The sequence below is a fragment of the Rhamphochromis sp. 'chilingali' genome (assembly GCF_963969265.1).
Source record: "Rhamphochromis sp. 'chilingali' genome assembly, chromosome: 7".
Lineage (NCBI taxonomy): Eukaryota > Metazoa > Chordata > Actinopteri > Cichliformes > Cichlidae > Rhamphochromis > Rhamphochromis sp. 'chilingali'.
Window position 1 is genome coordinate 21,583,685 of NC_137934.1, and position 24,204 is coordinate 21,607,888.

The following is a 24,204-nucleotide window of genomic DNA, read 5'->3' on the forward strand; positions in this document are numbered from 1 at the left end:
TGTGGTTTATTTCTGCAGCAGCTCTGTTTGCCTTAAAACCTCTAAATTATTTGATGATACACTCACCAAACCTGTTGTTGGATCCACGCTAGTCTGTTATCTGACAGAACTCCTCACACTCTGATTCCATCTTTAGGTGGGCTGGATACTTAGTGATACTATTATACCCAGCATAACAACAGTATCAGTACTGAGATTCTGGGCTGTATATATAAAAATGGTGTAGTGATGAGGTAGTAAAGCAAATCTGCATTCTTTCTAATTGCCACCAGTGGTGAATGCTTTGGTTCTGATATGAAGTCTGATCGTATTGACGTCTATGAGAAAATCAACCTTTTCCTGGCTTCATTTACAACCTCAGTAAATGCTTTTTTGATCAGTTTATGGTTTCATTCAGTAATTTCAGGTCATATTTAACACAACATGAAGTCCAGTTTCTAAATTATGTGGCGCTCCATCACTTCATAAACAGGTGAAATAAACTGTGAGGTTCACATATTTGAAGCTTTTAAATTGGTGACAAAGGACAAAAAGCTGCTTTAGTCGCTGACGTCCACATCTTGAGGAAGGAGTTCAGAGAAATTCAGCAGCCACTGTTTGGCCTCCACTTGAAAGCCAGGAAAGTTTGACTCTTCTTGGATTGCATGAGTAGTTTGTTCAGTTTGTTGGCAGCAGAAGACATGGAGGAAACCTGGCTGGTCTCAGAGTGTTATCTTCACACAGCTGGGTTTGGCTCTGGAGTCCACCCAGCCTCTTTGATTTTTCTTAATTATGGAAATAAGAAGAAACACTTGAACATGCGGAGCCCTGTCCTCAACTGGAAGCCAGTTAATCTGGAAGAGCTGAAATCCTCCTTTTCCAGTAAATTAGACGAGGCTTCGATGACACCTCCTGCGCTGAGATAATCATACAGACAAAGAAAGTTTTACCCCTGCTGTGTTCAAAGTCTTCACAGCTCTGGTTTTCCTTTGATAGTTCTGCTGTTTGTATTTGTTTCTTTGGGAGATTTGACTTCTGTTCAAGGTCTGCTGAAAGTTTGAGTGTTTGGAGAAATCTTTGAATGTGTTGTGAGGAGCGTTATAAATATAATTAAAAACTGAGCTCCAGCTCTCAGTGGATATTAATTATACAAGTGAAAACACAGTTCAGCTTGTGGCTGTAAAACCTTAGATGTTAGCTTTGGGAGGTTTTGTAAATGAATGTAAGTGGAAGAGGTTTATTTTAAAAATCCATGAGCTTGGCTGAACATCCATGTTTTTCAGGTTTTTAAATATCAAAGTAGAGAGCCAACATGTGAATTATCTGAATAAATAAACATCTGCTCAATTGTACAGAGAATTACAGCAGTGATTAAATTTGTTGGTGCGTAAAAGTTAAATAATTAGTAAAAATGCCATTAAAACATTTTGGTTCATTTAGCGGTGCCAGCTCATTTGCACATTAAAAGATGTTTAAAAACGTAAAATATAAAACACTTTGCACAGTCAGTACTGACAATTAACCCAAACGTGTGCATAAACCTTTAATTAAAAGTAAAACAACGTCTGTGCTCGGGAGGTAGGAAGTTTAAAAACTTGTACAAAAACAAATACATAATAATTTATGCTTAGGAAATTTAACAGTTAATCTCAGCAAAAGGTTTCCTACTAGTTTGATAATTGTTTCCTCTTTAGAGATGTGTCAATAAATGTTTTATCTTCTGAAAATGATTAACAAAAAATAATAAAAGTCAAGACTAACAGATTATGCAAGAGAATAGTCTGAATTGTATTAATAAACAATATGTAAATCTAGTAAAAGGTATTATATACATAAACCTCATATACTCTCATATACTCTTATTGTTGATATTTTTATATATGGATATTTACCATTGCTAATGCATCGTCACTTATTGTTTTATTTATTTAGTTTTGTAACTCAAATTTTTAGAAATCTTTTCATTTCCATCAAAGTATCTAAAACACATTGAACATATTTACAGTCTGGGTAATTGGAGAAAAAAAATATTTAAAATATTATTTTAAAAATAATAAATTAAATGATAATAGATGAATACAATTTTTAAGTACTAGTGTTTGGACAGTGGTTCCAAAAACTTAGTGGAGGCAGAAAATGGAAAAGAGCACCTGCCTTTATATTCTGTCAGTTTCATATTCCATGTCAGACCACACTTCCTTAGTCTTTGCCACCACTGATTCAAAGGATGTATTTATAGAAAACTGATGCTGATTGAGCTTCCTGAGACAGATTTAAAAAGGATGATAATACGTTTTCTTTATTACTTACGATAACTGCTGTGCTTTTCATGCAGCTCCTCAGCTGTAAATATCTCCATGATTCACTTTCTGCTAAACCCCTTGAATTCTTGAAAGGACTTAAACACATTTGCTTTATATAGATCTCCCAGTTTTCTAATACAATACATTTCTCACCCGTAGGTGGCATTTATTTTTAACATTTTCTTTTTTTTATTGTTGATTTTTCAGTTTTATTGCTGTCATTTTAGTTACCTTTAATATTGTTACTTACCTAAGTAGCATGATGTACAGTTTTGTTTTGCTGTTTACTGCACATCCTAGCTGTTTATGATTTTTATTACATATAATAATCATAGATATATAAAAAAAAAAATTTTTTTGCAGACGTTTGTGTATAAAACATGTATATTTTTGTGCGTTTTTCTTAGTTTTCTTGCATTTATTATTGTTACTCTTGAGCCCTTTCATTTATAAATTTTTACTGTTACCTGTCTTGCCTGTAGGTGGCGTTGTGTGTAATTTGCATTTCTATTGCAGCTGCTTAGTGATTCCTTATTGTCTGTTAGTGGTGAGGGCATTTTTGCAGACACATTTGACTGGTTGCATTTGTCTTGCCTGTAAGATGTGTTTATTATTATCAATATTGTTGTTGTTGTTGCTATCATGGAGTCTTTTTTTTTTATATGTACCATTTCACAGCTACTCGTATTTTTCTTCCCTGATTGGACTCAAATGCTGGTTTCAGATGCTTGATATTTAAAGATGATGCGTGACCTCGTTTAAAGAACTGCAGCTCAGTAATAGGAGCTAAGATTGTGTGCATGTGTGTCACAGGAGATACTGCAGCGTGTAGAATGTAGTATTATCCAGTATATGTGTGTATATGTAGATTGCACTGTAGATGGAGACAGAAAAAATGAGCTGCTGCTGCTGTCCTACATCTGGAGGAGGAGGAGGCTTAGCTTTCATCTTCAGTTTGTTATGGTGTGTGTGTGTGTGTGTGTGTGTGTGTGTGTGTGTGTGTGTGTGTGTGTGTGTGTGTGTGTGTGTGTGTATTACTCATGTTGTGGGGACCTAATTCTGTTTGCATGCTCATTTTGTGGGGACTCGACTTTCTTTTTGGGAACAAAAGGAAGTTCCCGAGTGAGATTTTACCATAAAGACTTGGTATGAGGTTTGGGGTTCACGGTAGGTTATATTCAGGTTATATTCAGGAGGTGAATGTAACGTAATGGCCTCGCTGTGTTTCTGAGCTCAGCTGCTGGAACCAAACAGAATAGATCCGGAGCAGATTAGAATAAATTAGAATGACATAAAATAGAGCCAAACGCAGAACTAAAATAGAACAACACCACACTAAAGAGGAATAAAAAGGAGACAAAACTGAAGATTAGCATTTAATTAATAATAGAAGTATTCACTTCACAGGCAATATGCGTATCTTCCCGAGTTTTCCCCTCTTTCGGGTGGATCGTCAGATTTAATAAGAGGGTTTGATCAAATGCTGTTCAAGCCTGTACCTGGTGTCAGGTGCAGTAGATGATAGGAGAGTCTCACCTGTTGTAAACTGGGAATAAACAGTCAAACCACTCCATCCAGATATATCTACATGACATCATGCTTTTAGCGTGATGACATCACCGGCGGGATCTCCCGGTGGGCTGCTGAGATTGGTGCAGACTTAGCTGGACCACCTCTGCTCTCCACAGGGATTGGTCGCTGTGCTGATGAGGTAACCGCTCTCTGGCTGTGGCTTCTTTATTCATGAGTTGACAGACTGCTCAGCAGCTGTTCAGGCTGAGAGCAAGACACACCAGTGGTCAGGAGAAATCTCCTTCAGAGCTTTGCTGGACGATGATGATGAGTAAAAGAACCTGAAGGCGAGCATACTAACGTGTTCGCTGTTTAGCTCATCCCTGATATGTTTTTCTGTGGTGGAAGCTCTGCACTGTCTGATGATGATGGTGAGTACAGATGCATTATGGGAGCCTGGTGTGGGGATACTGTCTGAGGTAATCTGTGTCAGAACTCAGCAGGTTTAATTTTAGAGTTTCACAACTAGTTAAAGGAAGCTTGGTTAAGCTTCTAAACATAATGGATAATGAAAAATAGTTAAAGGATGAACAGTTTGACTTTTGAAACCAGTTGGATGAATTGGTGGAGCATTTGAACCTGCTGAAGGAACCAATGAATTTTTATATATTGGAAACGGCCACTGGTTGTATATTTGTATAGTTTAAATTAAATTGTTGGATTAACTTTTGAAATCTCCTGTTGTCTCCAAAACCAGTTGATTGAACTGGAGCTTGCTAAAGGAAGCAGTCAAGGAAAACCAGTTTGCCATTTTAGTCTGGATCCATGTAGAGGACGTAGTAAAGCCTCTTAAACACTTTAGGACCAGGAACTGAACCGTCTCCATTTCAATTAAAGGAACTAGTTGCTTTTTGAATGTAGGGGCAGTGAAAGCATTTAAAAACAGTGATGAGAACTGGTAGAACCTCAGAACCAGTTTGTGGGACAATTGTGGAATATATCCAGTTAGATGTACCGCCAGGTACACTGTTGATAAACTGGATATAGTTTAGAATCACTTTGAAGGACCAAAACTTTGGAAACGCGTCATGATTTTTTGTGAGGTATATGTCCAGCTAGAGGTGGTTCTACGGGTTTAAAAACAAGTCAGAAAAACCGGGCTGGTTAGTAGGTTTGAATTGGTAAGGGTCGCTTAGAGGAAAAATCTGAGCTTGGAGACCAGTTGAAGAAATTGGTTTATGTTTATACCCAATTACAGACACTAGTGGAGTCTCCAAACCAATCAAACAGACCATGTTGATGAGATGGTAGAGGTCAGATACCAATATTGAGGAAGGTCTGTAACCATTCTGTCAAAAAATCCCAACTATTTAACCAGTTTTTAGGAAAGGCTTTAAAACTAGTCAAAGGACCCGATTGATCCAGTTAGATCTGGTTAGAAACAAGTTAGAGTAAATGGTTAAGGTCTGGTACCTTCTACAAGAGGAAATGGAGATTTGGACTCAGTGCAAGGTGATGATGGGGGTTTATATGCCATCAGAGCCACTGTGTCCAAACTATTGAAAAGAACCTGCCTTATGAGGCGTTACTTCTAGCTACTGGAACCAGTTAAAGTCTGGATCCAGTCTGTAATATTCTTGCATGTCTCCTTGTGTTCCAGATGAAGGGCCGTACACGAAACACTCCGCCGGGTCGCGACCTCCAGATGGAGCGCTGGCCATCAGGAGGCAGAGTATACCAGGTAACAAACATTTTTATAATCAAAGTGTCTGAATCCACCAGCTGAGCTCATTAACACAGCTGAAAATAGAGCACGCTCAGAAACAGCTGATGTTTCCCATTTTGTGACCTGAAGAGGAAGATGCTTGCAGTCGCAGTTTATCTCCTCCCACCTGGAGCTGGTGTCCTACTTGTGATGTCTTTGTGCTACAATCAAAAATTCTGTGAGAATAAAAATTGCATCACTGATTTGGAGAGCCGTCAGACTGACGTCAGAGACAGCCTAGGGATGATATCGTAGACGTCAGAACTTCAGTTTTAGGTCTTTCCTCAGCTCTTAGTATAAGTGGGTGCCTTTGCTAGATTAGAAAGACTTTGAGGGACATAAGTGTACTGTGATTGGTCAAATGTATCAGTGCAGCATTGGTAACCGCCCTTAAAAATGAAACTAACCAATATTAGCTGATAAGCTTAGCACCCTCTTCTTCAAATATGGTCATTTCTTACTCCAAAAACACCAGAGCTCTAATACTGAAGCTTGAAAACACGGATTGTAGAAACGAGTGGGTGACATCGTAGAGGCTAAATCATCATATACAGTCTGGATTTCCTAGCCCAGATACCCCTGATGTTAAACTCTTTAACAAAGCTCTGTTCCTTTGAGGGAAACTTTGTGCTGCTTCCTTCAGCGTAAAGCTAACTTTAAACTAGAGCTGGGCGATAGAACGATAACGATATGTATCGCGATATAACTTTTACTCGATAGAGAAATTAAGCTATCGCGATAGACCTCGCCGCTCTTGTCCTCTTAAAAAAAAAAAAAAAAAAAAAAAAAAAGGGTCAGCCAATCCAAATCAAGTAGCGCAGAGCCAAACCAATCACAGCCGCAGCGTCACGTCGCGTGACTTGTTACGTACAGCACAAGTGCCACGCCGCACGTGTGTTTGTTTGGGAAGCAGCCAGCGCATAATGGAGGAAATGAGTGTGCCGACTAGAAAAATCAACCGAGCGTGACCGAAGAGAAAACAGATGATGGTTCCAATGCCGGAGAGATTGTCGAACGGAAGAGCCATAGAAGTTCCGTAGTGTGAAGGTATTTCGGCTATTTCAAGTCTGACAAAAAACAGAGTAGCGTGCACTGTAAATTGTTCCGAAAGCAAGTCTGGAAATACAATAAACTGGTGCATGCGTCACACTGTGCGCCACGTTATTGTTTCGGTGAAATGAATTTCTACAATACTGTTACTGTTAATTCTACTCTCTGCAGTGTTTAAATGCTTACATATACACACAGTTACTGTCCCTCCACACATACGACTCGGTTCTGCTTCTATGCCCCAGCTTTGTTTACTTTTTCCCACCGAGGCTTCTAGACTTCTGATTGGCCAACATTTCTGCGCGGTTAGGAATCTAGCGCCACCTGCTGCTTTGGCATGTTCATAGCAGCGTTTTCCTTCATTTCTGCCTTTATGTGTGGACGGGATTATTTTTTAAAACGAAAACGGAAAATCTCCGTTTTCAAAAATACCCGTGTACGCGTGGACGTAGCCTCAGTCTCTGACTGGAAGCGCTAATTCGTCATTCGGCTTTTGTCAGACTAAAGTAACTGTTAAAACTGTTTGAAAAGCTAAGCTATACAACAAGGAGAGATTGAGAATTTCCTTTTAGTTCTCAGTTTATTTGATATTGACAAAAGTTAGTCAGTTTTGTCTGTTCTTCTGTAAAACAAACTAAGATTTATTTTTAGAATTAATATTTTGTTTCTAAGTGGAATTGACAATTTAGTCTGTTTTGTTTGTTCTATTTTGAAACTTAAACGCTTTAGTGGCTGCCTTTTGTGTAGTTTGCAATATTTGCCTTTATTTATCTGAAAAAGTCTCATGTTCCTTAAGTACATCTACCCTGTTGAACTTATTATGGGAAATAAATATTTAAATAAAAACAAGCTGCTGATTATTTCACATTTTACTTGTGAGCAACGGCACATTTAAATCTTACAAATATAGTTATTTGGCTTATATCGTGATAGATATCGTTATCGCCTGAAATGAAAAAAACATATCGTGATATGAAAAAATCTCATATCGCCCAGCTCTACTTTAAACCCCCCCCCCCCCCCCCCCCCCCCCCCCCCGCGCGCTGCTGACACCAGCGCCGCTGCAGGAAACTTGTTCATCTTGTTTTTTTTATCAGAGATTTGAGGGTTTTCTATTTCCGAGTGTGAGTCAGCTGTGCCGTTTTCGAAAAGTTGAAAAGGGCGCTGCTGCTTTTTTTGTAAAGCCTCTTTGGAGGAGGAAGATGAGTGAAGAGGAGACGATGATGGTCACTGCCAAAGACTGATCGTCTTAATCCTGCCTGTATGAAAGAGGATGAACCTGATTTCAGTTTCATTACCTTATAACTGGTCACAGCCCATCGTAGCAGGTCTGATCTGAAATTCTCTCTCTCTCTCTCTCTCTCTCTCTGTCTCTCTCTCTGTCTCTGTCTCTCTCTGTGTGTGTTAAATATTTCATCTGTTTGATGAAATATAGATGGATGACAGAACAGAGGATGACTTCATTTCTCCTTTTATCCAGATTATTATTTATTTTTTCCATGCTTAAATAAAGAGAGTAGAAGCTATGCAGTCAAGAAGAAGAAAAAGCAAATAGGAATAATTTTTACTGGAAGAAGAAAAGAAAAAAATCCTTAATGGCGAGGAAGAGCATTCAGTTCATCCCATGTCCCTTTTTGCAGATGAGTTTCGGGGATGCACGGTGGTGGAGTTGATGAAGAAGGAGGGGACGACGCTCGGGCTGACAGTTTCAGGAGGAATCGACAAAGATGGGAAGCCTCGAGTTTCAAACCTGCGGCAGGGAGGCATCGCGGCCCGGTAATGTCTTCTACATCTGGTCTTTGTGTTTTTAGGACTTGAGCCAAAAAACAAAGAATCGCCATTGAGACTAACTTTGGAGTTGTGCCAGGTATTTTCAGTTGTTTAAAGGGATGAGCAATCTGATATAAGATATTAAAAAGACAAAACGTGTTCTACATCACTTTGTACTTAGTGAAAACCTATAGATTACATGAAAATTCCACATAGTGGGCTCCAGGGGTGGCTGTAGCCTGTAGCTCAGGTGGTAGAGTGGGTCATCTACTGATCGGAAGGTTGGTGGTTCGATCCCTGGCTTCCCAGCAACCTCCAGCAACCCCTCTTTAACCAGCCTGATAATATATATTTTTCTCAGCCGTTACCCTCTAGGCATAGGTGACTGGGCTGCAGCAGGAGCCTGCAATGTACGATCAACTACCAGCTACAAATCGACAATGAGCAAAAATGACACAGAACACTTTGGGTGACTGATTAATGGATATTGGTGCAGCAGTGGCAGTTATTAATGTTTAGCAGCATCCTTTCTGGAACAGCCTCTTCTTAAACGAACTCATTAAGGTTTGATTAAGTAAAATTAAAGCTGATGTTTTGGCTGTTTGCTCAGGAGTGACCAGCTGAACGTGGGCGACTATATCAGGTCTGTCAACGGCATCAACCTGGCCAAGTTCAGACACGATGAGATCATCAGTCTGCTGAAGAACGTGGGTGAACGGGTCGTCTTGGAGGTCGAGTACGAGCTGCCGCCTGTCTGTAAGTTCTGCCAGCAGAAGACGTGTACACTCAGCTGCACCCGGCCGGCTGCAATGTTGACGTGTTGTTGATGTTCTGGTGTGTTGCAGCGGTGCAGGGGTCAGGGGTCATGTTTAAGAATGTGGAAGTCACGCTTCACAAAGAAGGAAACAGCTTTGGTTTCGTCATCAGAGGTGAGGCGAGTTCTGTTTGTGTGTTTAGAATAAATCAAAATAAACATGGTGATGTGACCGCGTGTTTGCAGGTGGAGCCCATGAAGACAGGAACAAGTCCCGTCCCATCGTCATTACAACCATCCGGCCAGGCGGCCCAGCAGACCGGTACGTGGCCTCTGACCTGTCTGTCTGATTTTTGTCCCTTGGGAGCCTTTGTACAGACTAAAAACTGTTCTCTTTCTCTTTTACCTGCAGGGAAGGAACCATCAAGCCAGGTGATCGGTTGTTAAGCATTGATGGGATTCGTCTCCATGGCAGCACACTTTCAGAGGCCATGAGCATCCTGAAGCAGTGTGGACAGGAGGCCACGCTGCTGATTGAGTATGACGTCTCCGTGATGGGTCAGTCATCAGTGTCCCCTCCCAGCAGAGCTTAAAGCGTTAATCAGTTAACATCAGAACTGTGCAGGAAAAGGAGAAGGTTGTGGGGATTCAAGCTGAAATCTTGCTTGTACTGGTTTTGACATTTATTGTTATTAAATTTGAAATTACATTTAATGGAAAGTTTGGGTAGAGGTAGGTTGCCAGGGGGCTTACAGATGAGAAACGATGCCAAACAGTGTGCCAGGACTGCAGCTGAGCTCGAATTTGTGTCCATCCTGATATGTGGATATTAGATACAATTTTGAGATGTTCATTGAATGACAAAAGCAATTTAAAGAAGTAAGTTTGTGTTCTGCAGAACTCATTAATGTTTTTCTGTAAGTAGAAAAATAATAAGAGAGTAGACCATAAGTACACTGAACAAAAATATAAACGCAACACTTTTGTTTTTGCTCCCATTCCCCATGGGATGGACGTAGAGACCTAAAATTCATTCCAGATACACAATATAACCATCCCTCCCAAACAGTGGTCACAAATCAGTCCAAATGTGTGGTAGTGGGCACATCTGCCATATTGAGATAATCCATCCCACCTCACAGGTGTGCCACATCAGGATGCTGATCTGACATCATGAGTAGTGCACAGGTGTACCTCAGACTGCCCACAACAAAAGGCCACCCTGGAATGTGCAGTTTTGTCTCACAGCAAAATGCCACAGATGCCACAAGCAATGAGGGAGCGTGCAATTGGCATGCTGACAGCAGGAATGTCAACCAGATCTGTCGCCCGTGCATTGAATGTTCATTTCTCAACCATAAGCCGTCTCCACAGGCGTTTCAGAGAATATGGCAGCACATCCAACCGGCCTCACAACCGCAGACCTCGTGTAACCACACCAGCCCAGGACCTCCACATCCAGCAGGTTCACCTCCAAGATTGTCTGAGACCAGCCACCCAGACAGCTGCTGGAACAATTGGTTTGCACAACCAAACAATTTCTGCACAAACTGTCAGAAACCATCTCAGGGACGCTCAACTGCATGCCCGTCGTCCTCATCGGGGTCTTGACCTGACTCCAGCTCGTCGCCGTAACAGACTTGTGTGGGCAAATGCTCACATTCGATGGCGTCTGGCACGTTGGAGAGGTGTGCGCTTCACGGATGAATCATGGTTCACATTGTTCAGGGCAGATGGCAGCTGAGAATGTCCCAGTTCTTGCATGGCCAGCATACTCACCGGACATGTCACCCATTGAGCATGTTCGGGATGTGCTTGACCGGCGTATACGACAGCGTGTACCAGTTCCCACGAATATCCAACAACCTCGCACAGCCATTGAAGTGGAGTGGACCAACATTCCACAGGCCACAATTGACAATCTGATAGACTCCATGCGACGATGTGTTGCACTGCATGAGGCAAATGGTGGTCACACCAGATACTGACCGGTTCTGGGTCCCCAGACCCCCAATAGCGCAAAAAACTGCACATTCCAGGGTGGCCTTTTGTTGTGGGCAGTCTGAGGTACACCTGTGCACTACTCATGATGTCAGATCAGCATCCTGATGTGGCACACCTGTGAGGTGGGATGGATTATCTCAATATGGCAGATGTGCCCACTACCACACATTTGGACTGATTTGTGACCACTGTTTGGGAGGGATGGTTATATTGTGTATCTGGAATGAATTTTAGGTCTCTACGTCCATCCCATGGGGAATGGGAGCAGTAACAAAGGTGTTGCGTTTATATTTTTGTTGAGTGTATGTCCCAGGAAACCAGTCAGTTTAAATGAACTGTATCAATTCTGCCAAGATGATTGGTCAAACGTTTAGCCCGAATTATGGCAGAAACATGGTTTTTTTTAGGGGCACTGTGGAGTAGAGAAAATCCAAAATAAATTCAAACTTGTGCAGCTAATTTTATTTATTTATTTATTTATTTTTTATGTAATTAAAGATGTATGCTGCACAATCATTTAACCCTGGAAAAAGAACAGTTACTAATAGATACTGGAATTTCCATAACACTCATGCACATGATTAAGTCGATATAGACTTTTGATCCCAACTGTATTATGTGAAGTCCTGTTCTTGGTTAACGTTAACATTAGGAAACAGTGCATGAGAAGTATTATTTTGTATTTATTATCTGAAACCCAAAATGTGATTTTTGGTTAAAATAAAAGATCATTTGTACTTTGTACTGTGTAGAGTAAAATTCTAAAAATTTACCAACATGTAAAGAAGAGTATCATCTGAATTATAAAGATTTCAGATGATTAGTTTATTTGGAACTTTTACATAAAATTAAACAGGACCCAGGATGGAACCCTGATGAACACCGTTTGGACCGTTTGTAAATTACACGATGTAAAAACTGTAAAAACTTTGTCTGTTTTCCCTCCTTCAGACTCTGTTGCCACGGCATCAGGGCCGCTGCTGGTTGAAGTTGCCAAGGCGGCAGGGTCTAGCCTGGGTGTGGCCCTGTCCACCTCCATGTTCTGCAACAAGCAGGTCATCATCATCGACAAGGTCAAACCAGCCAGTATAGCAGACAGGTATCTAACCTCTGACCCTGATGCTGTTTTACTGTTTTAACTGCATTGTTTTATTATTATTATTTATTGATTTCACGTATTGAGCATCGTTCCAGCTGCTTTCATTTTGCCTAAAGTGGAATTTCAGCTTATTAACTAATATTACCACCGTTTTCTTATCTTATTATTTGATTCTATGTAAATTTGGTTATTTTAACCACCTTGTCATCTTTCAGCTTCATTCAGTCACACTTTAACTTCAGTATTTGTGCAGAAACTGAAATATTTTGTTGCACTTTTAACTGCAGAAATTTAACTTATGAGTTTTGTCCAAGTTCAGGTTTAAATTCTCTGTTTATTTTTGTGTTTTTGTGTAGGTGTGGTGCTCTTCATGCAGGAGATCATATCCTGTCCGTTGATGGGAAGTCGATGGAGTTTTGTTCCCTGGCTGAAGCCACTCAGCTGCTTTCTGCTTCCTGTCAGACCGTCCGCTTGGAGATCCTGCCACAACACCAGACCCGACCAGCCCTGAACGCACCACAGCACGGTATAAACGTACAAACATCACATCCGACAAGGCCCTGAATGCACCACAGCACGGTATAAACGTACAAACATCACATCCGACAAGGCCCTGAATGCACCACAGACCAGTATAGAGACACACACACACACACACACACACACACACACACACACACACACACTCAAGAGGCCCTATAAAAGATTATGTGAAGAGAGGAGTAATCTTTTATAAAGCCGTGAAAGACACACACCTGTGTATGCATGACAGTTCCTCATCTGGCTTCCCAGTGAGGTATCTCGATGCTGTGATCCAAGCACCTGCCTCACCTTTGACCTTTCCTCTTGTCTTAACCTAAACACCCTCCTCTGTGTGTGTCTGTGCAGTCAAGGTGCAGCGTAGTCCCCGCCCCCTCCCCTGGGAGACCGGAGGCTCTGCCCCTATCCTCCCCCCCTACCACTACAACACGTACCACCCTGACCAATCAGGCGCCAGATCGCACAACCGCCATACAAACAATCCTCGTACGTGCACCTCTCTCACTCTCTCTCATGTTTTCTGTTGAGAGAGAGAGACCTTTCCTCATCAGCCCTCTCTCTTTCTGCAGCGCTCAGCCACTCCTTCTCTCCAGGCTCCATGTCGGCCTATAGCCTCTCCTCCCTCAACATGAGCACCCTGCCCAGGAACATGTATCCCACAAGTCCACGGGGCACACTGATGAGGAGGAAGGGCAAGAAAAAGGACTTTAAGAGCTCCTGTGAGTCTGTCTCCAAATCCAACAAATCTTATTATTTTATTAGCTGGTTTTAGACATGAATTCATAACATGACCAATAATGACCAACAAAATGTAAAAAAACATTACAAACCCTTAAACCATGACATTTTAATATGAGCTTGCACCCTCTAACAGCGTATGTATGACAGAAAACAAGGACAGGACTGAGGTGCTGTCACAGGACGGGAGGAAAATGAGACTAAAAAATAGAATAATCTTTGTTTCTGTCAGTGTCCCTGGCGTCCAGCACTGTGGGTCTGGCCGGTCAGGTAGTCCACACGGAAACCACCGAGGTGACGCTGCTTGGCGACGGCATCATGGGGTTTGGCCTGCAACTGCAGGGAGGAGTGTTCGCCACGGAAACGCTGTCATCCCCGCCACTTATTGCCTACATCGACCCCGACAGCCCCGCTGAGAGGTAAACACACTGACACAGCTATGATGGCTTTAAAAAAATTTAGAGAAAAAATTCTTTTGCCCTTGCTTCTCAGATTTGAACTTTCCCCCCCAATTTTCAGTTTTTTTTGTGAAATTTGGAAATATTTAATATTTTGTCTTTATTGATAATCATGGTAACATATATATAATTTTTATTTTCTATATCGCAGCTTTGCATTTTATATTTGCAGCACCAGTTCAAAATGCCATTACCTCATGTCCTTCTGTACAGACTCTACAGTATTGTAAGGAGAGCTCCAGTGATCAGATATTTGTGTATATATGTGTAGGTGTGGCATCCTGCAGATCGGTGACAGGATCTTATCCATAAACGGCGTTCCAACCGAAGATTCGACCCTTGAAGAAACCAATCAGCTTCTCAGAGACTCGTCCATCACTGCTCAGCTCACACTGGAAATTGAGTTCGATGTAGCTGGTAAAAAAAAAAAAATCATTTTATCAGAATTGTGTTTTCATGCTTCTGATCAGCACTGAAAACTGTGCTTGTTGATGAATGTCTGTCTGCTGGGCAAAGACATCTGTTTTCTGTGTCGTCGTGTTTTGGCTGACTGACTGCCAGTCTGTGTTTGGTTCTGCTTCTCTGTAATTTGTCAGACTCTTTGTGGATGTAACGTACTCCAGCTGGTGTAAATAACCACCTACGCCTGAGTTTAATAGAACGACACAACAAGCTGTCAGTAGTGACTCACAGGCATATTGTATGATTTGTAGCTGCAGGACGGTTAACTGTATGAGATGTCATTTACAGGACAGTCAGAGTCACTATTTAACCAAAAGAAGAATATAGACCGTGGATGTTATTTCCCAGAGAAACATAAGGCTGAGAAAATTTTCCTCACTTCCTGAAAGCATCATAACTGAAGTCAGTCCAAGGGGACATCTTCCAAAACCTGCAAGGAGCCAAATACTACAATCATTTATTTTACAAATCTCTATAATGTCATCATCTATGCTGATTGATTTTATGGAAAGTGAGTAATAGATAATCTTTACACAGGATAATTCAACAAGAACAGATCAATTTAGCTTTTTTTAATAATTAGAAGATCATCTGGATTTTCAGTTTTAACATGAGTTCTTAACAGTGCTTTGGATATTCGGAATAAAGGGACCAAGCAGTGGATGTATGTTTATGAACATGCTCATAGCCAGTTATAAACAAAGGCTTATGTAAAAGATTAACTCCCAATTTATTTTGTGATGTCCAGTCTACTGTACCGAATGGTAGCGAAGAAGCGATATAGCTATGCGTCATCTAATAATGGTGAAGTTAAATGTTACGTCACCTACTGTCAGCATCTACGGCCAGTGTGAATCTGTAGCAGTCTTTTTTTGTCTCTATCAGTCAGTGTTGATATTAACAATTAATAATCTCAATACTTCACTTAATAAATTAATAAAATGTACAAATGGACAGCACAAAAGACTTCCTGAACATTCTTAACATAATAGCTACAAAACAGACAGATGTCATCACAAATGGTGCATTAAAGATTTTTGACTTGCAGGAAAGATTTTTATGTATGATCACCTCTAAGTTTTGAACTTTGATCTTCTATAAACATTTGAGAGCATGATGTGTCCTCTAAGTTATGTAGAATCAGGTTTAATACATGGACAGCTAACATATACGTCGTACCTATGAGCTCACTTTGTGATTAATCATTGACTGTTATTGAAATTGTTTTCCACATGTCTGCTGAGGTCTCTGAGTAAAAAATATTTCTATTTCTTCCTGTATTTATAACCGTTAAACCAAGTGTGAGTAAGATTGAAACCCTGGTTCTCATCAAGCCAGGCAGGACTGTATACAGAGCGTATGATTAAAGCCTCGAACAGAAGCTTAATCACCTGATTCTGACTGAGAAGATGTTGAGCAGAAAGCCTTTATTCCTCTTCTGATGTATTTCACAGTAAATTAAACATTTCTACTGCTGAAATGTCTCCATCTTTCTGCACAGAGTCAGTCATCCCCAGTTCAGGGACGTTCCACGTAAAGCTCCCAAAGAAACCAGGAGTGGAACTGGGAATCACCATCAGCTGTAAGTAAAGAGAAACGACTACGCAAACACGTACACTAATGTGAGGTCGCTACTGTGGATGGTTTAGATGGACTTTATTAGTAACACAGCTCTGTGTTAATTATTGATTAAGAAAGAGTGCCAATGCCAAAACAAGCAACTAGAATATTATAAAAGTCTTTTTATTGTCAGTGACAGTAGTTTTATTTTTTATTAAATGATTTAATTTGGTGATTCATCATGTTTACACATCGAGGAAATTAAATTTTCATTCTGAAAGACAATTTCATCAGACCAGATCCAGCCCGACCTCCTCTTGGGTGTCACTTCAATATTATATTTCCTGCTTTGATTTTACTTTTCCCCTTTAACATTTAATCGTTACTTCTGGTTGTAGTGGTGTAAACAGGTTTAATTATTTACAGTTTTCTGTTTCATCTTCAACTCGTCTCTTTGTGTGTCTGCAGCTCCGTCCAACAGGAAACCAGGTGATCCTTTGATCATCTCGGACATCAAAAAAGGCAGCGTCGCACACAGGTGACACAAACTATGGCTAAACTAACTCTAATCCAGCCTTAAACCTAACCGAGGCTGAACTCTACACACAGTATGTGAGGCTAAAATAAAACAGTGTCAGCTGTGTTAAACCTCAGACTGCCGCCTGTACGTGTTTGGTTAATTAGGCTAACGGTCCAGGCCTGTGCATGTCGTGGTTTGTAGGTCATGTGTTTTGGACTGTGAAGCAGAATATGAGCTAAAGGGCTTCTGCTGGCAGGTAGCATCTGTTTACTCTGCAGGACTTTTAGAAACAGGAAGCAGAGGACTAGTTATAGACCTTCATACGGAAAAGAAAGTGCCGGCAGTTTTACAAGATTTTGGACCAATTTCAGAGGATATCTTCCAGCTTCGATGTCCTTTACAAACTAAAAAAGAACTGATATTAGGTAAAATGATTGGGATTAATTTTCCCAAAATGTAAACAAATAAAGCCTAAAAAATTGGTTTAAGTTGTACCTCGTGGTTTAAACCCAAAGCAATATCTTCACTCCTATTTCATGTACAAGTTAACATATCTTCATGTAAAATTTGTAAGGTTATATTTCATATGTTGAAGAACTGATATTAATGCAAAATTCCATCCTGTCCATAAAGCAGATGCACTGCAGTCATGATTATGATAATATGACATAATAACGATCTCAGCTGACTTCTTTATTAAACTTGTTCCTCTAATTTACCTGAATGTGTTTTCAGGACGGGGACGTTGGAGCTGGGAGACAAGCTGCTGGCCATTGATAACATCCGTGTGGAGAACTGCTCCATGGAGGAAGCTGTTCAGATCCTCCAGCAGTGTGAGGAGCTCGTCAAACTGAAGATCCGCAAAGATGAAGACAACTCTGGTATCGCTTTTAAGTCTATTCCCAAAAGCAAGAGGCCGAGTGATAAACCAGCTTTCAGGGATGCCCACAGTATCATTAATCCTCCTTAAAAAGAACCTCTAGAGTCGTTCCGTGGTGACCTACTTGCCAACTTTAATAAGCTGTGGGACCTTTCCAAATTCTCCTCAAAAGATCATATTTAAAGAGCTTTAGCAACACCAACAGTCACACCTAAATCCTTTTGAATAAGTGAAAAGACAGTGGTACTTAAAAGCATGTAGGAGCCAAACTGGTGCTCATAAAATCTTCACTAATCTTCTGACAATCCTGAGATCTTTAGCATCTTTATGACAGTTTTATTGTACTTTAGAGAGTCCTGATGGGGTCCTAAACTCTCTAGATCAATAGCTGATTTGAAATCATTTGTCTTGTATCATTTTAAGTTAAACTTAAAACCTCTTTAAACATGAAATCTAATCGTAACTTGATCACAACCTGACTGTCAGGAGTCTTCGAGGACTAGAAACTAATCCATTATTCTTGAAATCTTCTTCCAAAAAATGAATGTTCTCAAAAACATTTAGGATCTTGTTGGTGATCTTCAGGATGGCCAAATTCTTTCAAACCTTATCAGTGACTCTAAGGGACCAGCACAATCTTAAGTATCTTCAACACCAACTAGAACATCCCTGAATCCTTCAGGACCCCATTCATATTTTCTAAATCGACTCGATCGTCCATAAGGACGAACAGAAATTTACTAAGGTACTACTAGAACTACTACTACTAGATGTAGAGCCGGATCGTCAACCGTCCTAAAGGACGACTGGAAAGCAAACTGTTTGCTTGAAATCTGCCATCAACTCCTCAAGGACTCTCAAGTGTCTTACCAGGGTGGCTCTTCTTTTCAAAACTAACTCAAACATTGCTGAATACTTTGACCTTGATTGAGGATTTCACTAAACTTATGGCAGACCCTGGACCTTGATAACCTTTAGAACATTTTAATGGCGATATAGATCCCAGTCAAGGTTTTCTAAATGTCCTCAGCCGCTCTTAAGGGTACACAGGGTCCTTAAGTCCCTGAAAACCTACTCAAGGTTTAAAGGAGGTGTCTAATGCTACTTTCAGGACAAACGTTGCACTTCTGGCTTAGTTTTAGCGTGTTTTAGTCTGTGTCACCACATCATCCCTTCCCATGCCATCTTCTCCTGATCATCTGTTCACCACTGACCTTATGTGGAATCAATCTTTATTGAATGTTCCAGATGAACAGGAGGTGTCTGGCAGCATCATTTACACAGTGGAGCTTCAACGCTATGGTGGTCCGCTGGGAATCACCATCTCAGGCACCGAGGAGCCCTTCGACCCCATCATCATCTCCTCTCTGAGCAAGGGGGGGCTGGCAGAGAGGTGCACGCACATGAACTCTAATTACATTACATAAAAAATTAATTACAGGTCACACCTGTAGAAAACATGTCAAGGTTGTGGATTATTTAATCACTTAATCAGCACATCTAGTTTTCTGTTCTTTTCAGCTATTTGGAGGATCGCATTTATTCACTATAAAGTGCCATAAATAGATGTTTATTATTATTATTATTATTATTATTATTATTAATCATTAGTGCAGGCTCTATTGTCTTTAGTAGTTCCCTGCTGGTGTTATGTATGATTCTGGATTAGTATTAAATACATTCTGTGCTTAATACGGCATTTTATTTACAGAAACTCAGACACTAAGAAGCTTAGAACCAGGGTTGTTTGTGTAAACGCCATCTTTATGTCAAAGGTTGTAAACAGAGGAAATGCTAAAGCTGGCTGCCTAAATCTGAGGGATTATGTTTAATGATGTATAAAATAAGAAATACAGTATCAGCGCAGGCCATCTAAATGGTCTCACTATAAAAAATTAAGGAAATTTTAAATAAGAAAAGATTTTTCATCTTTCTAAAAATAACATCAGTGACTGGAGGAATGAAATATGGAGTGAAACCGTGACAGACATGATAAGCTTAGGATGCCAGATGAAGTGGAGAGTGTCGCCCTCTGCTGTTTAAAAATAATTATTTTCCTCATCATCAATTGGGTTTTCACCTCTTTCCTACAGAAATGATTCTCATTTCTATTTTGTGTATAAGTATATTTGTGTTTCCCTGAGACTGTTAACTCAGTTCCAGTCTTCTTTAAAGTCTTGTCAAGTATGATTTTTGAGTTGCTGAACCCTGAGTGTATATTTCTGTGTGTTTTGGTGTTGTTTACAGGACTGGTGCGATCCATGTAGGCGACCGTATTCTTGCGATCAACAGCAGCAGCCTGAAGGGGAAACCTCTGAGTGAAGCCATCAGTCTGCTGCAGCAGGCGGGCGAGACGGTCACGTTGAAGATCAAGAAGCAGGGAGAACGTACGTAGACGCTTTTTTCACACCATAAACACCGTTCATAATCACAAGCATCAACAGCAAATGCAAAACACAAGGAAATGAGATTCACATCAAGAGCCAGGCTTGTGTAGTGTGTCTCATACAGCTTACTTAACCAGTAACAATCACTCAGTAGCCTTTATAAACTATTAATAAAGCAGAATAATTCACGACCAACTGTTTCACCAGCTTTGGACATTTAATTGTAACAAATATGTCCTGATATAAGAGCAAAATAATAACTTATAAGTTTTGTTCTTGCACACAAGCAGCCCATAGACTGTTTTCTAGTCCTGATCTTACAGCAGCTGTGTGGGAGTTTTCATTTTAAACAGAAAGAAAAGTAAAAGCTTTTTGATCGTGCAGTTACCTGTACCAAACTGCCAAGCCTTCTGCTGTGAAACCGGCTGCACATGAAAAGGAAACCTCCTTTTACAGCTCCATGGCTTTAAGATGGCCTCAGAGAGACACATTGTGCAGTGGCTGAATGCATCGTTCCACTTCAGCGACTTTCTGAAGCCTCTGTTCCCCCTCTGTGACTCAAATGATTCAAACATCAAAATATCAGCACCAGTTATGATCTTTGAAAAAAAGAAACTGACAACCCTGTCTCCCTCCTCGGCATCAACTTTCCTTTTTATTGCTTTGTGTTTTATCCAGCTTGAAGTTGTGGCGGTGGTTTGGATGTTAAATCGAACAGTCAGACTTTAAGCTTTAATTCAGGCTGTTTGACAAAGTTAAACATTAACTGTTCAAGAATTAGAACCATTTTTATAAACAGTCCTCCACAGAGCACATGTTGAATATAATTTACCGTAATTTAAAGATTTCATTAGGGAAGTTTTATAACCTGCACTTTTATGCCATCGCTGCTGTTAACACCTCATGGAGAGGTTTGAATGATGGTCGTTATTTGTACAGGTCATTAAGTGGCTCCATAGTTTGGTGGTGCAAACTAGCACCCAACAAGCGAAAAGTCCCCTTTTCAGTCCCTTCTTTTCTGTCTGGAAGGGAATAAAGCTCCCGAATCAAAGATGCAGAGCTACCCATAACACTGTGGCGACCCCTTGCGGTAGGGGAAGAGTTGAACGTACAGCTCATTAAAGGGACGGGACACAGTGTCACTTCCAGTGGAGTTACAGATTTACACATTTATATTCACGAACGCACATTGGTGGTTTGACAAACGTACTCCGTCTGTCTGCAGTGTCAAGCCCAAAGTCTTGCGTGATTGGTTCGGGTCTGGGGCCAGGAGTGGGGCCTAACCTGGAGAACCAGGATGGGGAGGAGGAGCCTGTTGTCATGGTTGCACCTCCGACAAGCCAGAGAGCATTCAGCACACTGCCGTCCGTGGACAGCGCTGTGGAGTCCTGGGATGGATCCAACATGGACAGCAGCTTCACCACCCCAGGTAGGGACCGACCTCTGACCTCTGCTGACCTCATTAATGCCTCAGTAATGAAACACTTCTCCTTTGCTGGTGTGTGTAGCTCCTACTTTTCAGTCGTCACTGTACAGTTTCCACGAGTGGCGCAGCGCCAAGACAAGCAACAGCCAATCATCATCTTCCACTCGCCAGAGAGCCAATCCACTGTCGGATCTGGGTCTGAATGACGATGATTGGGACCGGCCACCTCTCGGAGGGTGAGAGACTGAGTGAACGGCACAGTGAAAAACATAAAAGCTTGAGTAAAGAAAACTGTAATAACCTTTGTTATATAACAGACAGTATTCAACTGTTCCAGGTTTAATCAAGCTGTTTTCAGGGCTTAAAGTACTTTGATCAACACAATTATTCAAAACTGTTACAGAGGAGGGAGAAGGATTAATATGCTTTTCATACTAGTTTTGAGCAGCCACTTATGCCACATAGTGATTTCCAAATTTACTCAGAATGCAATTTTTCAAGTTTTCTCCCATGAATTATCAGATACAGATGAAATACTGAGGGTACAGATACTCGATCCTCCTCCTCTACATCACAAACTGGCGCAGTTCACTGAAACTATGACACTGATGCTCAAACTGTGTGATAAGATCAGTCTAAACAAACTCAGCTTGCCTAGTATGTGTATACCCTTAAACCCAGAAGCACATCAGAAGAGAGGCCTGAAGATGGATGTGCACGGATACATTTTGCAGCATATCTTTTGTAGCTGTTAGCATTCCTCATCCAGAACAATGGAGTATGTAGCACTGAGCTAACAGCAATAACAGTAGTGTGTCTTTCTGCAGAGGCTGTAATCTGCCCAGCGGTCTAATCTCTGACAGCAGGTACCACAGTGACCTTTGACCTTTAACCCTTCACACACAGTCTTCTGTGACACCCAGTAACCTCCAGCAGATACCCTCACTTGGTGACCTTTAACCCCCGCCACACCGATATCAATACCTGGTGGATGTGTATGTCATCACTGCCCATGCCCCCTCCTGTTAAAAAAAACACTCTCCAGCATGACCACTAGCTTCGTGTGTGTGTGTGTGTGTGTGTGTGTGTGTGTGTGTGTGTGTGTGTGTGTGTGTGTGTGTGTGTGTGTGTGTGTGTGTGTACCCATCATGCTGACTGGTTGACCTGTTACCTTTCCCTCTCAGGTTTAATGTGGGACATGATGGGACAGAACCAGACCAGGAGGAGAACTTCTGGTCTCAGGCTCTGGAGGACTTGGAGACCTGTGGACAGAGCGGCATCCTCAGAGAGCTGGAGGTGAGGAACGCCACGAAATCTACTATAGTGAGAAGTGTTAGCAGTAGAAGAAGTATTTACAGTAAGAGTTGAGTATTAGCAGGAGTAAGGCTTCTGAAATTTTTATTCAGCAAATGAAGAATTCTCAGATGCTAATGCCTTTCTGCATCGCCCTCTGGTGTATGGATACCAGCACCTACACTGTGAAGTTTGATAGGCTGGCTTTTCTCAAAGAAGATAGAAAAAATGTTGAAAAGATGATGGATTAAGGCTAATTTTTTAACCTTCTGGAGTTGAGTTTATTTGGTTTTTGATTTTACTTTCAATAAAATCTCACATGTATGTCTTTACAGTTATTTTCCATTTTGACATACTGTATTAACACAATTGACCTAAAATCACACACACAAAAAAAATCAGAGTTGCAACAGTTAGACTTTATTAGTGTGAAAACCACAAACATTGAAATGCAAATATAAATTGTAAATTTCAAATTGTACAAATGTGGTAGTTATTTACATTAAATTCCTGTCTACCATAAGACAAGGGGGCACATCACAGGCCTGACACCTTGAAGGTGTAGAAACTCCTCCTGTGGATCACCAGGAGACAGCGTTTACGCTGCAGTCTGCCATTGGTGGATTGTTGACTGGCATCTGTGACATTCAGTAGTCGTCTCAATGTTATGACACACAAAACAAAAAAAAAACTACCCTACACACTAAGAACTAGTGGTGCAACGGATCACGGCTGATCCGTTATCTGAACCAATCCCACTCCACGGTTCGGCACGCACGTGATCCGAAGATTCAAAAAAGTATGTGTATGGTGCGCGTGGTCAGTCTGTTAAGCAATAGTTATGGTCAGCGAAAGCGGTCCAAGTGGAGGAGCAGAGGAGTTTGCGGCATTTAAGCAGCCCTTTGCTGCCCACTCCAACCGGGCTAAAGCTATTACAAAAGCTACTGGGGTGTTTAGCTGCAGACGGGAGGCCGTATTCCGTTGTGCAAAACAAGGGGTTTAAACTGTGATGAACGTGCTTGAGCCACGCTATGATATCCCGTTGCGCGTCCACTTCAGTGACAAGATCGTACCCAGGCATGTATGAGCAGGAAAAGTTTAAAGTTATGGCTGAACTGTCCCAGGCATCTTCTGTTGCCCAACTACAAATGGGTCGACCTCCAGGGCAACGGAAAGCTACGTGACCGTGACCGCTCGTTATATCACAGCGGAGTGGTAGATACAAAGCCCTGTACTGCCCTATATTGCACCTTAATTTGTTTTTATATAATTCCGTGGAATGAGTCTTGAGTTGAATGTTTTTAATAGGCAAAAAATACTTAAATAAGTTAATAAGTAAATGTTAACATTTTTTTTTTTTTTTTGCTGATCCGAAAATTGATCTGATCCAAACCGTGAGATTTTTGATCCGTTGCACCACTACTAAGAACACAGTCCAAACACACTAAGTGTCATAAATCTCTCTGATAGAACTGTCACTGTCCTTAGAAAATCCCATTTTTATAGCTTCTTCCTGCACTAAATATGAGGACAGTTTTGAGGAAGTATGGCATAAAATATTTATCATAACTGCGGTTTTACTTTGCTGATTAACACAATTTAAAAACTGGTTTGTAGGTTGAAGTCCACAATTTCAACACAATTTGAAAAAGACGCTCAACATAAGTGAACTTTTTACAGTCTTCATTAAGCATTTTTTAAAAA

The 24,204-nt window shown here is 41.0% G+C and overlaps 1 protein-coding gene across 12 annotated transcripts in view; it reads left to right on the plus strand.

The window, feature by feature from the left end:
• grip1 (glutamate receptor interacting protein 1) overlaps nucleotides 1-24,204 on the plus strand; it is a 71,521-nt gene that overhangs the window by 37,996 nt on the left and 9,321 nt on the right. For 7 of the 12 annotated variants that reach the window (XM_080886888.1, XM_080886889.1, XM_080886882.1 and 4 more), the window contains exons 2-21: nucleotides 5,455-5,535; nucleotides 8,250-8,385; nucleotides 8,990-9,135; nucleotides 9,225-9,308; nucleotides 9,380-9,455; nucleotides 9,546-9,691; nucleotides 12,089-12,236; nucleotides 12,593-12,762; nucleotides 13,125-13,262; nucleotides 13,346-13,495; nucleotides 13,747-13,933; nucleotides 14,244-14,389; nucleotides 15,936-16,016; nucleotides 16,463-16,532; nucleotides 17,250-17,395; nucleotides 18,643-18,787; nucleotides 19,642-19,781; nucleotides 21,007-21,210; nucleotides 21,290-21,443; nucleotides 22,392-22,503. In XM_080886888.1, coding sequence (XP_080743014.1) covers nucleotides 5,455-5,535; nucleotides 8,250-8,385; nucleotides 8,990-9,135; nucleotides 9,225-9,308; nucleotides 9,380-9,455; nucleotides 9,546-9,691; nucleotides 12,089-12,236; nucleotides 12,593-12,762; nucleotides 13,125-13,262; nucleotides 13,346-13,495; nucleotides 13,747-13,933; nucleotides 14,244-14,389; nucleotides 15,936-16,016; nucleotides 16,463-16,532; nucleotides 17,250-17,395; nucleotides 18,643-18,787; nucleotides 19,642-19,781; nucleotides 21,007-21,210; nucleotides 21,290-21,443; nucleotides 22,392-22,503 — 2,660 coding nt within the window. The remainder of the gene's footprint in view (nucleotides 1-5,454; nucleotides 5,536-8,249; nucleotides 8,386-8,989; nucleotides 9,136-9,224; nucleotides 9,309-9,379; nucleotides 9,456-9,545; nucleotides 9,692-12,088; nucleotides 12,237-12,592; nucleotides 12,763-13,124; nucleotides 13,263-13,345; nucleotides 13,496-13,746; nucleotides 13,934-14,243; nucleotides 14,390-15,935; nucleotides 16,017-16,462; nucleotides 16,533-17,249; nucleotides 17,396-18,642; nucleotides 18,788-19,641; nucleotides 19,782-21,006; nucleotides 21,211-21,289; nucleotides 21,444-22,391; nucleotides 22,504-24,204) is intronic. The other 5 variants (XM_080886883.1, XM_080886884.1, XM_080886891.1 and 2 more) reach the window with 2 other exon arrangements.